The following is a 15760-nucleotide window of genomic DNA, read 5'->3' as shown; positions in this document are numbered from 1 at the left end:
AATTGTTCCAAGGATGTCTGTGAGACCCAATTGCACCTGTTTTCACATCATTACTGCTGACTTTGGCATTTAGCTGGCTTTACAAAGAAAACCTCAATGATATTTCTCTTACAGTGTTGAAAATCCTAGATAGTTACTTTTGTATATGTCATTTTTGTTGTTGTAGGAAAAACCTTTGACAAAATCTCTACAGCGTGGAGAAGACCCCCAGTTTGATCAGGTATGTGGCATGTTGCTATCCAAGTTCTGTGTTTTCTCTTTATTTCAAATGCACAAAGTGGTGACTGGAGATTGATTCAGTGGTAGAGGGCTTGCCCAGGGTGAACAAGGCCCCAGTCGGTACCTGACATAGCTTAGGTGGTGAAGAGGAGCCACGAGGAGCACAAGATGGAAGCAGGGAGAAAGAGATGTTCACTGCTATGCTGAAAAACCTCCTTGAAGCCATGGATGTGTGGTCGTAATACCCTCGGGGTCTGGAGAGATGGTTCAGAGGTTAAGGGAACGCAGGGTTGGTTGCCAGCACCCACACAACAGCTCACAACCAGTTCCTGGGGATCCAACAATGTTTTCTGGCCTCCAAAGTCACTGCCTGCACAGGGTGGGCATACACGCATCAAACAAAACTCTAAAGCACATCCAATAAAAGTCTAATGATTCTCTCAAAGGGTCTTGTGCCCTCAGCATCTACAGCCGGGCGTTAGAGATGTTCGGGAGATGCCCTGTGGTTTAAATTAAGTTCGAGAAGACTATAAGTAGGCCCTCGGTGTTTTGTTTTGTTTTGTTTTTTTTCTTAAATTTTTTGTATGCCAAAAGTGAGAGGCCAAGAAAAGATGACTTCCAGGGCATTCCACTGTAAAGTCAGCTTCCTCTAAATCAGTGTGGTCCGTGATGGCTGCATCTCTGAACCGGAGCTTGTTCATGGTTTCATCCGGTTGTTTCCAGTCCTGCCAGGCTGCATGGCACACACCTGTAGCCCCAGCCCCTGGAAGGCAGAGGCAAGAGGATGTAAGCCAGAGGCTAGCCTGAGCTGCAGAGTGCAATCCAGCCATTGAATAAAAAGAGAGACGTGAATAAATCAGGAGAGTGCTGGTCTGGTGCGTCCTAGACTAATCCTCAGCACTGGAGAGAGATTGCGAGGGGTAAAGGGTGGTGGTGGAGAATGAATTGACAACCCTGAATGAGAAAAATTTCCTCAACGATCAATTATAAAAATGTGGAACCTTAGCTTCCAATGGAGAAATAGTAAATTTACAAGATTATAATTAAAAAAAGCAGAGAAAGTCAAGACTAGGAAAGGACATTGACATCCAACAGCGTGTACTGAGCATGTGACAGCCGTAGGGAGAGAGCCTGCATCCAAGAGCATGTACTGAGCACGTGACAGCCACAGGGAGAGAGCCTGCATCCAACAGCATGTACTGACCACGTGACAGCCAGAGGGAGAGAGCCTGCATCCAACAGCGTGTACTGAGCATGTGACAGCCAGAGGGAGAGAGCCTGCATCCAACAGCGTGTACTGAGCATGTGACAGCCGCAGGGAGAGAGCCTGCATCCAATAGCATGTACTGACCATGTGACAACTGCAGGGAGAGAGCCTGCATCCAACAGCATGTACTGACCACGTGACAGCCAGAGGGAGAGAGCCTGCATCCAACAGCATGTACTGACCACGTGACAGCCGCATGGAGAGAGCCTGCATCCAACAGCATGTACTGACCACGTGACAGCCGCAGGGAGAGAGCCTGCATCCAACAGCATGTACTGAGCACGTGACAGCCGCAGGGAGAGAGCCTGCATCCAACAGCGTGTACTGAGCACGTGACAGCCGCAGGGAGAGAGCCTGCATCCAACAGCATGTACTGACCACGTGACAACTGCAGGGAGAGAGCCTGCATCCAACAGCGTGTACTGAGCACGTGACAGCCGCAGGGAGAGAGCCTGCATCCAACAGCGTGTACTGACCACGTGACAGCCGCAGGGAGAGAGCCTGCATCCAACAGCGTGTACTGAGCACGTGACAGCCGCAGGGAGAGAGCCTGCATCCAACAGCGTGTACTGAGCATGTGACAGCCGCAGGGAGAGAGCCTGCATCCAACAGCATGTACTGACCACGTGACAACTGCAGGGAGAGAGCCTGCATCCAACAGCGTGTACTGAGTACGTGACAGCCGCAGGGAGAGAGCCTGCATCCAACAGCGTGTACTGAGCACGTGACAGCCGCAGGGAGAGAGCCTGCATCCAACAGCGTGTACTGACCACGTGACAGCCGCAGGGAGAGAGCCTGCATCCAACAGCATGTACTGACCACGTGACAGCCGCAGGGAGAGAGCTTGCATCCAACAGCGTGTACTGACCACGTGACAGCCGCAGGGAGAGAGCTTGCATCCATCAGTGTGTACTGAGCAGAAGGGAATGATCCTGGTCCTGTCACTTCACAGCGGTTTTAAGGGCGTCTGGAATGACGCATAGCAAGACAATGAAGGAAGATGGACGGGTGTCCTGGTGCAGCCCAGGCTTCAGCAGAGATGACATACAGGACAAAGGCTTCAGACCCTTTAGTGGGTGCCTGTATCTGAGGCCAAATAGTGCTTAGTGCCCCACAGCCTGATAAACTCAGGGGTTTCTGGATAGTCTGGGAACCATGCGGAAAAGAACCCACTTTGTCTAGAGCTTCTTTTTTGCAGCACAGAGGAGACGCCTCAGGCTTCATGAGTCTGGAGCATTGCAGTGACAGGCACTACAGAGATAACCCTCTGTGGCCCGTGTTGCCCAGGGACGGTCACAGGCTTAGGTCCAAATTCCTGAGCTTCTGCGACCCTGGCTTTGCTACAGGGCTGGCAGACTTGGCTGTCTATCTGGACTCTGAAAAGATGGTGGGTAGACCCCACCCCTGCCCTGTCACTTCAGTTGTCACCATTGCTCGATTGGTCAGAGACCCTTAGTGAAGATGTTCATGGTGTTCAGAGCTGCCGTTTTGGAAGCGATAGATCTTTCTGCTCCCTTTTCCATCTGACTCTGACTTTGCATGTTTTTTTTTTATTCCGTATTTGTAGTCTCTTTATCCTGCCATCACTACCTTTTCTTGGGGGAAAAAATACGTTTTTCTCTAGCTAAATGTTTCTCTTTCCTTATTCTCTAAATTCTTCTAAATTAACACTGCAGTGAGAACTTAGCCCAAGTTGTTGTTGTAACTGTTAACACAGCGGTGAGCAGTTATCCCAAATCTTCTGGCTTAACTGCAGTTTGGTTTCTTTCATTCAAGTATTCCATTCAACATTGTAGAAGCACAATGCCATTTGGAGTTAGGCCTAGGCTTACACCTCAACTTCCACACTTAATTCATTAGATTATTTTTAACCTTACAACACAAAGTGTAGCCCAGGGACCTGCGTTATGAACATCACCTGGCAGCCCCAGAGCTACACATTCAGCAGCTCCACAAGAAGCCCAGGGGGCCCATGTTGTCAGGTCTGTGTTCTGATGAGGGTCAGGGAAAGGGTGGGAGGTTAAAGAGATGTTTGATGAACTATAGACGAATAAGATATGTTTTTTTCACTCCAGCAGGAAAGCTGCTGACCAGGACACCAGCAGCAAGCACCCAGGCACATGGCTGGCCCACATGGGCCCCTGAAAAACACACCCAGGCTGCCTGAGGCTATGACTCTATACCCATGATGCCTTGTTCATACAGAACCTACACAAAAGTGGCAGTCTGCCAAAAATAGTTATGTAGCAGATTACATCATTGTTCATCTGGGTACCCAGGCATCTGGTGTCAGGCATTTTGTGCTAACTCAGAGCTACCCCATGCCCAGTGTCAGCTAACTCATTCTGCCCATTCTTACCAGCGCCATATTGTCTAACGTAAACTCGCTCTTACGCCTGCTGTTCCCTATACGGGTATGCACTGAAGCTTGAGAAGGCCCATTCTGTACCAGTGCTGTCTTTAAAGATGCTGTGTGAACCGATGGTGAGACGGTCACCCAGCACCATGACACGGAGCATTGCCCCCGATCTAGCCGCATCTCAGAGCAACACTGGCCTCTTCCCCTTGGAAGAGTCATTGTCTGAACCTCTTCTGGTCAGTTTCTTCACATCTATGACCAGGCTTCCTCGGCACTGCGGTCAGTGGTCTACTGTTGAAATGGTCTTGAGATACCTAAAAGGTGCAGGAAGAGAGGTCAGCCTGCACCGGTGAGGAGGGATAAAATTTGGAAAGGGGGCCCCGTGCCAGCGGGATGGGGCTTCATCCTTCACTTGTCAGTATCAAAATGGCCTAAGTGACTGTCTCGTGTTCACAGTGGAGGAGCAGTGGGAGACCTCTGACGAACAGAGGTCTCGGGGGAGCTTGGAATTGATGAGGGTTTGACATGAACTGAAGCAGAGGGAAGGAGACCCATACAAAGGATGATCACTACTAATACTGTTTAAGAATCACCAATGTTGGTGAAAGAATGAGAGACAGGATAACCCAATGCAAACCACCCTTTGAAGTACTTTCCGCTCAGTTCAACGAAGAGCGCCTGACTATGGCCGCTGTGTGACAGCTAATCTTGGCTGTCAGCCTCACACACTTTGGACGAGGCAAACTAAACTGAAGAATCACCTTTGTCAGAACGCCACGTGGGCAAGTCTGCGGGGAGTTTCTGATATAATAGCCCAGCCCACTTTGGGTGGTACCACCCTGGGCAGGTAGACTGTAAAAGAAAGATTGCTGAGCAAGCCCGTGGGAGCAAGCTAGCAGGTAACTTTCCCTATGGCCTCTGAGTCTGTTCATGCTTTCTGGTTTGTGCCATGAGTTCCTGCCTTTGTTTTCCTTAATGATGAACCGTAAGATGTAAGCCAAAGAAACTTTTCCCTCTGTAGACTGGTTTCGGTGAGAGCTTTATCACTGCAACAGAAACCTACCTAGGACACTGCGCATGTGTACAGATATGATAGAGGTCCTAGCCTGAATAAATCCTCAGTCCCAGAAGGAAGACGGTGCCTTATGCTTAGAATCCCACTATGGGAAAGCTAGAAGACATGTCAGATTATCCAGAAGTTCAGAGATGGGAGTAGACGATGAATGTCACAGTGAGTCATCAAGGCGCAATGACGTCATCATCCAGATGAACAAGATGGGCCAAGGTCTGACCCACAAATGAAGGTGTTGAAGGGAGGGTAGAACAATTGGGAAGCAAGCCAGTGGGAAGTTAGGAGGATGTTCCACTGCAGTAGGTCAGAGGAGCCTGGACTGTGTTCTGTAGGTTAGGATTATCAAGCAGAGGAAAACTGTGTTTGCGGGGCGAGCAGTGGGGAAAGACTATAAATTAGTTTTTGATTGGGAACAGGAGACCCTTTCTAAGAGAAATAACAGGACTGTTCGTTCATCTGCTCACTCAACAAAACAGATCTACAGACACTGTTGTGGGGAGGGGGAATCCTAAGGAGGTGTGGCTGTCCAGGGCACGACTGGAGACATTGAGGACATTGATCTTAATAAAGAGGTGTTGGGGTACAGAAAAGGCGGAGGGGTAGATTGGATTTCACAGCTCAAGGGATGTTGGTGCGAAGGAAGCCTCAGCAGCAGGGGCAGCTCATGGTGCGTTGAACGTATCTTCTTGAGACAGGTCCTCCTAGGGAGCCTCAGCTTACCTCTAATTCCCGCTCTGGCTCCTACCGCTTTCCCAGATGCTGGGGGTCCAGCCGTGCTCCTCTGTGCACAGCTATTGGACACTTGGCATGGCTGATAAGTCCACGTTAAGTGGTCTGAGGGCCTTGCTTGCACGCCTAGACTTTTGTCGCTCGTCGGAATGGGCAACACTTGGAGCAGCATGGCAGTGCAGGGTCAGAGCCGCACCTCTCGGGGTCTGGTTTGTGCGGTGTGGAGAACGTGCTGTGGGCTGGGCGAGCTGCTTGGCCTTCACGCCCCTTTCTGCTATTACCAGATTTCACAGACATCCTTCTGTCTGTTTTAAAAGATGTGACTTTTTTCAAAAGTATCATTTTATGTGTATGCATGTGTGCCTGAGTGTGTATACGGATACCATATGTGTTCAGGGGCAATGTGTGCCTGAGTGTGTATACGGGTACCATATGTGTTCAGGAGCAATGTGTGCCTGAGTGTGTATACGGATACCATATGTGTTCAGGAGCAATGTGTGCCTGAGTGTGTATACGGGTACCATATGTGTTCAGGAGCAATGTGTGCCTGAGTGTGTATATGGGTGTCATGCATGTGCTAGAACCCAGGAATTCTAGAAGAGAGAAAACTGACTTTGCATGTGGTTGTGGGCTGCAAAATGTGAGGGTTGGGAGCTAAACTCCAGTCCTCTGGAAGGCAGCAGCTGACCTTAGCTGCTGAGACACCACTCCAGCCCCTACGGACATCCTCTTTGAAAGTTTAGCGCCCCAGGCATTTGTTCCTGCAATCAAACAGCAGCTGGGTGAGTGGCAATCAAACACAGTTAAAAGAGAAGTGAATACCACCTTCAGAAACGCCCCCTCTCTGGGGGAGGTCACAGCGCTTTCCATGCAGCAGGTGGATTCCTGAGGGGCACCAGACACGTGCGCAAAAGAGGCGGCTGCTTGCAGAATCACTTCATGCTCTTGCATGCACCTTCCAGCTGTGCACATCTGATTTTTCTGACCTTAGCTTTTAGACTGTTGCCTTTGTGTTGTCTGATGATGGACAAAGAAAACAAAACTGAAATGCCCACTGAATGACCCTTACACAGAATAAAACCAGAGTGAGTTCGCATTTCTGATCATTACATACCCATAGAGGGACGGGACCTAAGTCTAAGTATGAAATTGGTGTATATAGCATATACACTTTCTACACATAGACTCGGGGTAATTTTATCCAAAAAACTCAAATGATTTTATGCATTAGTGATTCAAATTTATAGAATTTTTCCACCTGAGGTATCAAATGCCAGCATTCTAAACTTTTCAGATTTGGGGGCTTCAGGAATGTTCAATTTATAATTCAGATAGTGTATCCTCCCTGCGGTTTCATAGCTGGACCACCCCCTCCCAGCTTAGGGCTTGGCACAGCCTCTGTTGGAGAGTAGATGTCATTTCCTCTTTATCTCTTGTTGCCCAAAGAAGCTTTGCCCAGAGCATCAGGTGAAAGCCCAAACATCAGGACCAGACCATCATTGCCATAGGTAAATTGTCTCACTGTGCTTTGGCCGTGGCATAAGGATGCCCACAGGAAATGAGAGTGCTGGAAGCTGACTGGGACAGAGCAGCACCCCAGGACCCTGATAAAGAAAGACCTCCAAGGGAAGCCATGATAAATAGTAAATAGCGTTCCTTGCTCTGGAGACGTTGGCAGATACGACCACAGAAAAGGCCATCGCTGAGCCTCTGGGTTTGGTCCCTGCTGAGATGCCAGATAAGAGGCCTCACTGGAATGGCCAGAAGAGACATCAGATTTCAAGGACTAAGGAGAAAGCTGACAGCGATGGGGAAAGAGGAGGCATCTCTGATGCAGGAGAGATGGAGAATCCTGGAGAAAGGACAACATGTGGGGCTGGATGAGAAGAGGAGTGGGGTGGGGCCTGTGTAGTTTTCACAAACGGCTTGCTCTAGTGACTACCTGGGCCAACGGTTGTGTATGGACACCTTACCGAAGGCTACACCACTGGAGAAGAGTGTTTCTCTCTCTGCCTCAGGGAGCGCCCCCTTCCCCAGTGGGCGGCTGTTAGTTTTGGAAAATCTTCCACACTGATTTCCATAGGGATGCACCAGGTTACATTTCTACCACCTGTAAGCGTTCTTCTCTCCCCACATCCTCATCTTCATCATGACGACAGTCACCTGACTGCCCTGGCAGCTCTGAGGAGTTTCAGTTCGCATTTCCTCAAGACCTGAGGATGCTGAACACTTTTTCTTCCACAAGTTCATACATATATATCACCTATTTTAATTACAGCCCCCCTGTTATCCTTTCTTCCTCCCATCCGATCCCACTGAGCCTCCCTTCTCTCCCAACAAGTCACCTTCCTGGATTCATGTCTGACTGTGTGTGTGTGTGTCTGTCTGTCTGTTGCCTGCATGAACTTGATTGGAATGTCATTTACTCCAACAAGGACAACTGCACTACCAAGGAACAGGACCCCCCTCCAGCAACCCCTAACCACCTCCAGCTCTTGGGGAAATGTTGGGGTCTATGATTCCCCTCCCCCACCCATGATAGAATGTCGATGGCCCTGCAGCAAGAGCAGATGACCACTCCAGCTGTGAGGTGGACACCTTTAAAATATTTACTGGACATTTGTTCTTCTTCTCATGTGAACTGTCAACTGAGTTCATTGCTTATTTTACTGGTAGGCAGTTTTGAGGGCTGGGTGTTGAATTTTCTGCAGCTCTTTCTATGATCTAGAGAATAGCCCCTCGTCTGAGGGGTAGTTAATGCTCACCTTCTCTAAGGTTTCTTCTGTTGTCGGAAATTGATGTGCTCTACGTCCGGACTCGCGTTTCACTGTTTGGAAATGGAAGAATGAAACTGACCTTCTGGGAGGTTTATTATGCGCCTTACATTTTATAGCGTCTCATTTTTGCCCTCGTTAAAACCCAGTGAGATTAAGGATTCCCAGTCTAGGTTTATGACTCGGTGTCAGAGAAATGGTGCGGCTGGGCCCGTAGAGCTGTAACGTGAAGCCAAGACCTTCTGAGCTTCTCAGTGCCCTTGGGAAATTAGGAAAACCTGCCAAGTGAAGAATTAGTCATCGCTCCTCATGCTGACTTCTGAGGATGCCGGTTGCGAGTGTTCGCTGTGCAGCACAGTTTACAGTCTTTGCTTGTGCTACCCAATGCTGTAATTTCCAGATAACTTATTCAAAGGTTCTGAGTAACTTCTTTTTAGGTCTTCTTACAGGTGTTGTCTGTCTCCTGTACTGTTGAGCAGTACTGTCTCCTTAGGTTGTTAATATGTGAAAAAAATATCACTTAGTAACAAGAAACCCATGGTAAGATGCATTTGTAGGCTAGAGCTGAGACAGCATCATAGGCACTTGTGGTTTTCCTTAGAAGGAAACGTGAAATTGCGGTGTTTCCACATTCGTTGTAGTTCTACAATGCAGTGAACATCTATTTAAAATGTGCAAGTTCTGGAGAGGCTGGAGAGATGGCTCAGTGATTAAGAGCACTGGCTGCTCTTCCTGGAGGACCTGAGTTCAGTTCCCAGCATCCACATGGTGGCTCACAAGTGCCTGTAACTACAGTTCCAGGAGATCTGATACCCTCTTCTGGCCTCTGTGAGTACTGCGTGCACATGGTATACATACAAACATAGAGGCAAACACACATAAAATATGAAAAATTACTAAGTCTTAAAAAATGTATAATTGAAGTCGGGCAGTGGTGGCGCACACCTTCAATTCCAGAACTGGGGAGGCAGAGACAGGTGGATCTCTGTGTGTTCGAGGCCAGCCTGGTCTACAAGAGCAAGTTCTAGGACAATTAGGACTGATACACAGAGAAACCCTGTCTCAAAAAACAAAAACAAAAATGTGTAAGTGAAAATTAATAACAAAGCCAGGCAGTGGTGGCACACGCCTTTAATCCCAGCACTTGGGAGGCAGAGGTAGGTGGATCTCTGTGAGTTGGAGGCCAGCCTGGTCTACAAGAGCTAGTTCCAGGACAGGCTCCAAAGCTACAGAGAAACCTTGTCTTGAAAAAACCAAAAAAACAAAATTAATAAGCAAAAAAAAATTAATGTTGGATTTATACACTATTAGTGTCATTCAGTATTTCTGAAATTACTCTTATAGAATGTTATATGCCATAAAATCAAGATGTTAAAACAAAAAAAATGATGACTAATCTTCCCAAAAAAGGGTACTGAATTAAGTTTTTAAGCCTGTTACCACTGCAAGGGACTCTAATTAAACAGCAGTACGATATCTGATTGGATAAAAGCAGTCTGCATATGCAGTTATTTCACAATGTCAGTATTTTACAGAACTTACGCAGTAGGGACCCTGACCCCCGGTGCTACTTGGCACTTGAACTCATTTGTAAAACTGACCCATCACTGAAGTGACTTTAAATTGTGCATTAAGTGCACCACTCATGACAAATCTGTCTTATTACTGTAAAATACGGAGTGACCTCATGAAGGACGCATTCAAGCGTTTCTGTGTGAGACTGCTTTCTTTGCCTTCGGAGGGAATAAAGAAATGTTTCAGAAAAGCCACCCTCTTCACTGCCGCATAAGGGACAGTCTCTTCTCGCCTGTTTACCCATAAAAAGCCAAAGCAAATATTAGAACATTTGCAAAGTACATTTAGTACTCTTCTATGCACTCCCCAAAAGAAAACACCCTTTGAAATGAGCCTGGGATTCCATACCCTCCGTCTCCACCTGCTGCCCAGTCTCTGGCCCATCGATGGTGGAAGAGCAAGACTATTTAAAGGCAACAAGGACATCCTTGTGCCCGGCCTGCCCGCTTTCAGCAGCAGTACAGAGCTGGAATTCATGGGGCCATTGGCTCCACTTCCCATAAAAGGAGGAGTCAAGTAACCAAGCAGCCAGCAAGACCTTCCTCCCTTCCTGGGATTCAAGGTCCAGGCCTCTGCAGATCCCTCCCTTGCTCCTTGAAAACCTGGCTCCAAGGGCAGTGGCGGAGATGAGAAGGGCACATCTGTCCTCCTGCTCACCTGTCATTCCCTCTGAGATGCCATCAGCCCTGTGCTATGGGAGAGAGCCCCTGCAGAAGCTGAGACAGGCTCTGTGCTGATGTTTCAATGACTTGAAAAGTTTTTCTTGTTTTTTTTTTTGTGCCTGGGGTTTGTGGGATCTCTGGATGCTCTCTCCTAAGACTGTGGGGGTCTTAGCTTGCTTCCTTATTTCTGTGATAAAGGCCGGGATTAAAGGAACATGAGGAAGAAAGAGTTATGTGACTGACACATCTGGATCATAGCTCATTGTTGAGGGAAGCAAAGGCAGGAACCTGGAGACAAGCACTGACACAGAGGCCATGGGGGGATGCTGCTCACTGGCTGGCTTCTTGTGGCTTGCTCAGCCTGCTTTCATATAGAGTCCAGGACCACCAGCCCAGGGGTGACTCTGCCCTGAGGGCTGGACCCTCCAACATCAATCACCAATCAAGAAAATACCCCACAAACTGGCCCACAGGCTATCTAGTGGAGGAAATTTCTCAACTGAAGTTCCGTATTCCCAAATAATCATTGCTTGTGTCAAGTTAGCAAAACAATTAACAATAATAATAATTAATAAATAAAATCAAAATTAAAAGAAAAACCTAACTAGCACAGGTTATACCTAAGTGAAGCAACTGAGGACAGTGAGCTCCACCCAGAGATGTTTGGGAAGGAAGTGTAAGTCTGCCTCTTTTATTGGTTTGTGGCAATAAGAGACTGTAATAGCCCATACAGGACTGATTTTAATTTATCTTTTTTTCTCTATCTATCTGTCTGTCTATCTATCTATCATCTATCTATATATCCATCTATCTATCTATCTATCTATCTATCTATCTATCTATCTATCTATCTATCTATCTCGTTGGGTTTCTCTGTGTAGCCCTAGCTGTCTTGGAACTCCCTCCAAAGACCATGCTGGCCTCAAACGCAGAGATCCATCTGCCTCTGCCTCCCAACTGCTGGGGGTTTAAAGTATGCACCATCATACCCACTTAAATTTTACTGATGGTCAAAATGTTGTATGTGAGTGTTTCCTTACATGTGTGTATGTGTGCCACATGTGCCCAGTGCCCATGGAGTCTAGAAGAGTGTGTCAGATCCCCTGGAACCAGAGTTGCATACAGATAGCTGTGAGCCGTGAGGCAAGTACTGGGAACTAAACCCAGGTCCTCTGCAAGAGCCATCAGTGCTCTTAACCACCAAATCATCTCTCCAGCCCCAAGAGTGTTTTTAGTAAGTTTTATTTTAGAATGATCTGTGACCTATAGAAAAGTTCAATAAAGAGTCCAACATGGCCACCTTCCTCTGCTGCTAACGTCTCATAGTCCCGTGGTACATTTGTTGGAAAGAACCAGCATGGATGTATTATTACCAACCAACCTATATACCTTGTTTACAGTTCGTTGATTTTCCTGATCTCTCTTTTTACTGTTCCTGGATACCATCTAGAATAAAAACCATGCCTCGGCCAGTGTCTATGTCTCCTTGGTCTTCCCCAGATAAGTTTTAAATACTGACTATCAGGTGCATTTGAAACTTTATTATATATGGGATGGTTGAGAGCATTACCCTATCTTAGGGACTATGAATTCTGGTCCATTTTATCTCTGTGGGGAAATCCACTTTATCTCCCAAATCAAAGTATTTTGTTTTTTAAATCTTTACTTTATTTCTATTTTACTGGATTAGAGATTGGACCCAGGGCACTATACCACTAAGCTAAAGTACAACCCCAATATAAAACATTTTAGTCAGTGGCAATTTGGAGAAATATCCTTTCATTATTTTTTTAAAGATTTTTTTTAATTTTTATCTTTTGCATATATGTGTGTGAAACCATATGTGTGCAGTTCCCTTGGAGGCTAGGAGAGGGCACAAAATCCCATGAACTGGCGTTACAGGTTGTTTTGACCTGCTGTGTGGGTACAGGGAGCCAAACCTAGGCCTCTACAAGAGTAGCAAGTGCTCTTAACTGCTGAGCCATTTCTCCAGACCCCAGATATTCTTTCCCCTTGGGGCGGGGGGTGGTAAAGACAGGGTTTCTCTGTGTAACTGCTCTGAATGTCCTGGAACTCACTCTGTAGACCAGGTTGGCCTCAAACTCACCTAGATCTGCCTTGCTGAGATTAAAGGCATGCGCCATCACCAACTGGTCAAAATATTCTGTCTTATGTTGGAATAACTTTGGCAAAAACTAGGGAATCGTTCCCATAACCCACTATGACTTGCTTTCTTCCCAACAGTTACTGTTATATGGACAGTCACATCAGCAAAATGTATTTTGACTGTGGGCATAACCGGGGTGGATAAAGGTCACATTTGTTTGTTTTTTCCAAATGAATAGATTGGTTTCGATTTGGAAAGCCTGACCACCAGATTCACAGAATGATCTAAATACAACATCCTAGTCATGTTTAACTTCTGTTAACCCATAGCTCTGTGTGTGTGCTTACAACTATTGTTTTAGAGAAAGAAGTTAAGGTTAATGAATTAATGGAATCTGAGGAAAGTCAGGTTTGCTCTGTCTAAAGGTGGGAAACCCTGCTCACAAGATTGCTTTACTTTAAAAGGAAGTTAGACCTAGCTTGCTCAGCTGAAGAAGTAGGTTCCTGCAAGTATATATATTTAAACATGTTCCTTTAAAGAATTAATAAAATTAAATTATTCCTACTCTTTGGTATCTGGAGCCTAATTGGAGCCATAACTCAAATGATCTCTTATTGGAAGAAAACAATAATCATTGTTGTCACGGAGGTTATTTGTTTGAGAGCTTGGTTTACTTATTTCACCTGAACAGTTCATAATTAATTTATATTGATTTACACTATATGAACTTTTGAAGACCTAAGCCATACAGTTATTGTGGTAGATGACAATGTGAAATGGTGGCAGTGGTGTCCTGAAGAACTCAAAGGCAATGAACATCTGGTCCCTCCAGTAAGGCACTCAGAGTAATGAACTGTTCTGAGCCACAGAATTATTATGTGAGAAATGTCTGCCACTCTGGGAGACTTGGGCTCCCCAGAATATACTGATTTATGACAGAAATGACTAGGCATGTGTAGGGAAACTTGGCAGTGTGTATGCTCACGGTTGATTATTTATGCAACGTCAGTGTCTCGGAAGCTGTCCTCGCCGACAAGCCTCCTGATGGCCTGTGTCTCTCTTTCCCTGAAGGTCATCAGCTCCATGAGCTCCCTCTCCGAGTACTGCCTGCCTTCCATTCTGCGAACACTGTTTGATTGGTACAAAAGGCAAAATGGCATTGAGGATGAATCGCACGAATACAGACCAAGAACGAGCAATAAGTCAAAAAGGTACTTGCTTTTGGTGTCTGGATTCTTGTTTCTCATTCCTGCCTTGCTCGTGCCCTCTTTATACATCAAAGTGAGAATTATGTGGCACCCAGGCCTCTCTGACTACCCAGGAGGAGACTCAGTAAATGCTGTGTGCCCTCTGGTCCGTAGTAGGTCAGGCATGTGGAACATCCTGTCACGGCCAGCTGCCAATGGTTGGAAGCACACAGGGCTTTGTTTAGATGTGTTGGGACAGGCTAAAATGGGCCCCAGGTCACCACTTGCTTCCTTCCATCCTCTTCAATCCCCCTCCCTGAGCTGTACCCAAAATCAGGCCACTGAAGGCTCAGTATCCCCATCAGTCATCTTATCAGTTAGCCAGGTAACGTGGGATGCTTCGTGAACCATGGCAGAAGGGCCCAGGGCTGCAATAGTCTTGAGGCTGGCCATCTCTCTGTACCTCAGCATGAGGGTACGCATGGGGAAGTAAAATTCATGTCTGTGACCTCCCCTGCCAGCTGAGAGCCGCGCCTGTGTTCTCTGTGGTCCCTCTTCCCTCCGTGGTTTGAGAACTGGAATTTGCTGCTGCCTGGGCCGTTCAGTAGCTGACAGCATTCTTATGTTCAAGTTAATGCGTGACTCCCAAATATTAGGCAAGTGTTTAATATCCTAAGTTTGAAATGAAAGTATTATAGCTAGGCAAGGAAAGAAAAGAATTACATATATGAAAAAGGATTAATACAGCTTCTAAAGCAATAATAATAAGATGCTGGGCCAGAGGGATGGCTGAGCCTCAGTTTGAGGTTACGTCCTGCTCCTTCAGAGGACCTGCGGAGGGTTCCCAGACCCACATCAGGCCGCTCACAGTCACCTAGGTCCCAGCTCTTTAGGGATCAGATGTCCCTTTGTCTTCTGCACTTCTGCCCTCACCCACTCACATACACATAATTTAAAAGAAAATTAATCTTTTGAAAAAAAGAAATCTTTCAAAAAAAAGGGGGGGCGGGGACTATCTTAAAATGGGATCTGTTTCTCCACAGGAATCGATTGTACATTTTAGAAATGCTTTATCCACTGTAGCTTGAAATTCACTACTGCATACCAGACCCCCACCACTTTCAAGTGGCTTCTTTTTTGTTTTGGGGGGGGAGTTGTTTTGTTTTGTTCTGTTTTTATTTTTAAGACAGGGTTTCTCTGTAACAGCCCTGGCTGTCCTGGAACTCATTCTGCAGACTCAGGCTGGCCTTGAACTCACAGAGATCCACCTGTCTCTGCCTCCCAAGTGCTGGGATTGAAGGTGTGCACCACCACCACCACCCAGCTGTCTTATTTTTTCTCCATGAGCCTGATAAGTCTATTTCAATTTTTTTTAATGTAAGATCTGTAATTTTACCAAATACATTGCATCCGAACTTGTAGCTTAGTTTTAGAAAACGCTTGCGTTTCTGCAAGATTCAATTATGTTTACCATTTTATTGGAAGAAGCGATAGGTAAGTTTTTTATGCTGAGTAAGTTTTAAAAAAAAAACAAAGCAAACAAAATCAGAGCCTTACTCTCTAGCTGGAAATAGCTGGCACACACAGCCAACCTCCTTTTCCAACTCCAAGTACTGGGATTACAGGTAGGAGCCTCCCCTGGTTCCATCTACACCCCCAAGTACTGGGATTGCAGGTAAAAGCTGCCCTTGGTACCATCTATGCCCCCAAGTACTGGGATTACAGGTAGGAGTTGCCCATGGTACCATCTGTATCCCCAAGTACTGGGATTACAGGGAGGAGCCACCTATGGTACCATCTATATCCCCA

General features: G+C 46.5%; 1 protein-coding gene across 6 annotated transcripts in view; it reads left to right on the top strand.

Moving 5' to 3' along the window:
- Positions 1 to 15760, top strand: part of Fry (FRY microtubule binding protein) — a 392348-nt gene that overhangs the window by 213715 nt on the left and 162873 nt on the right. For all 6 annotated transcript variants that reach the window (XM_075971622.1, XM_075971632.1, XM_075971584.1 and 3 more), the window contains 2 exons: positions 167 to 220; positions 13836 to 13975. In XM_075971622.1, coding sequence (XP_075827737.1) covers positions 167 to 220; positions 13836 to 13975 — 194 coding nt within the window. The remainder of the gene's footprint in view (positions 1 to 166; positions 221 to 13835; positions 13976 to 15760) is intronic.

This window comes from Microtus pennsylvanicus, chromosome 1 (genome assembly GCF_037038515.1).
Source record: "Microtus pennsylvanicus isolate mMicPen1 chromosome 1, mMicPen1.hap1, whole genome shotgun sequence".
Taxonomy (NCBI): domain Eukaryota; kingdom Metazoa; phylum Chordata; class Mammalia; order Rodentia; family Cricetidae; genus Microtus; species Microtus pennsylvanicus.
This window is presented reverse-complemented; position numbering and strand designations above follow the sequence as displayed.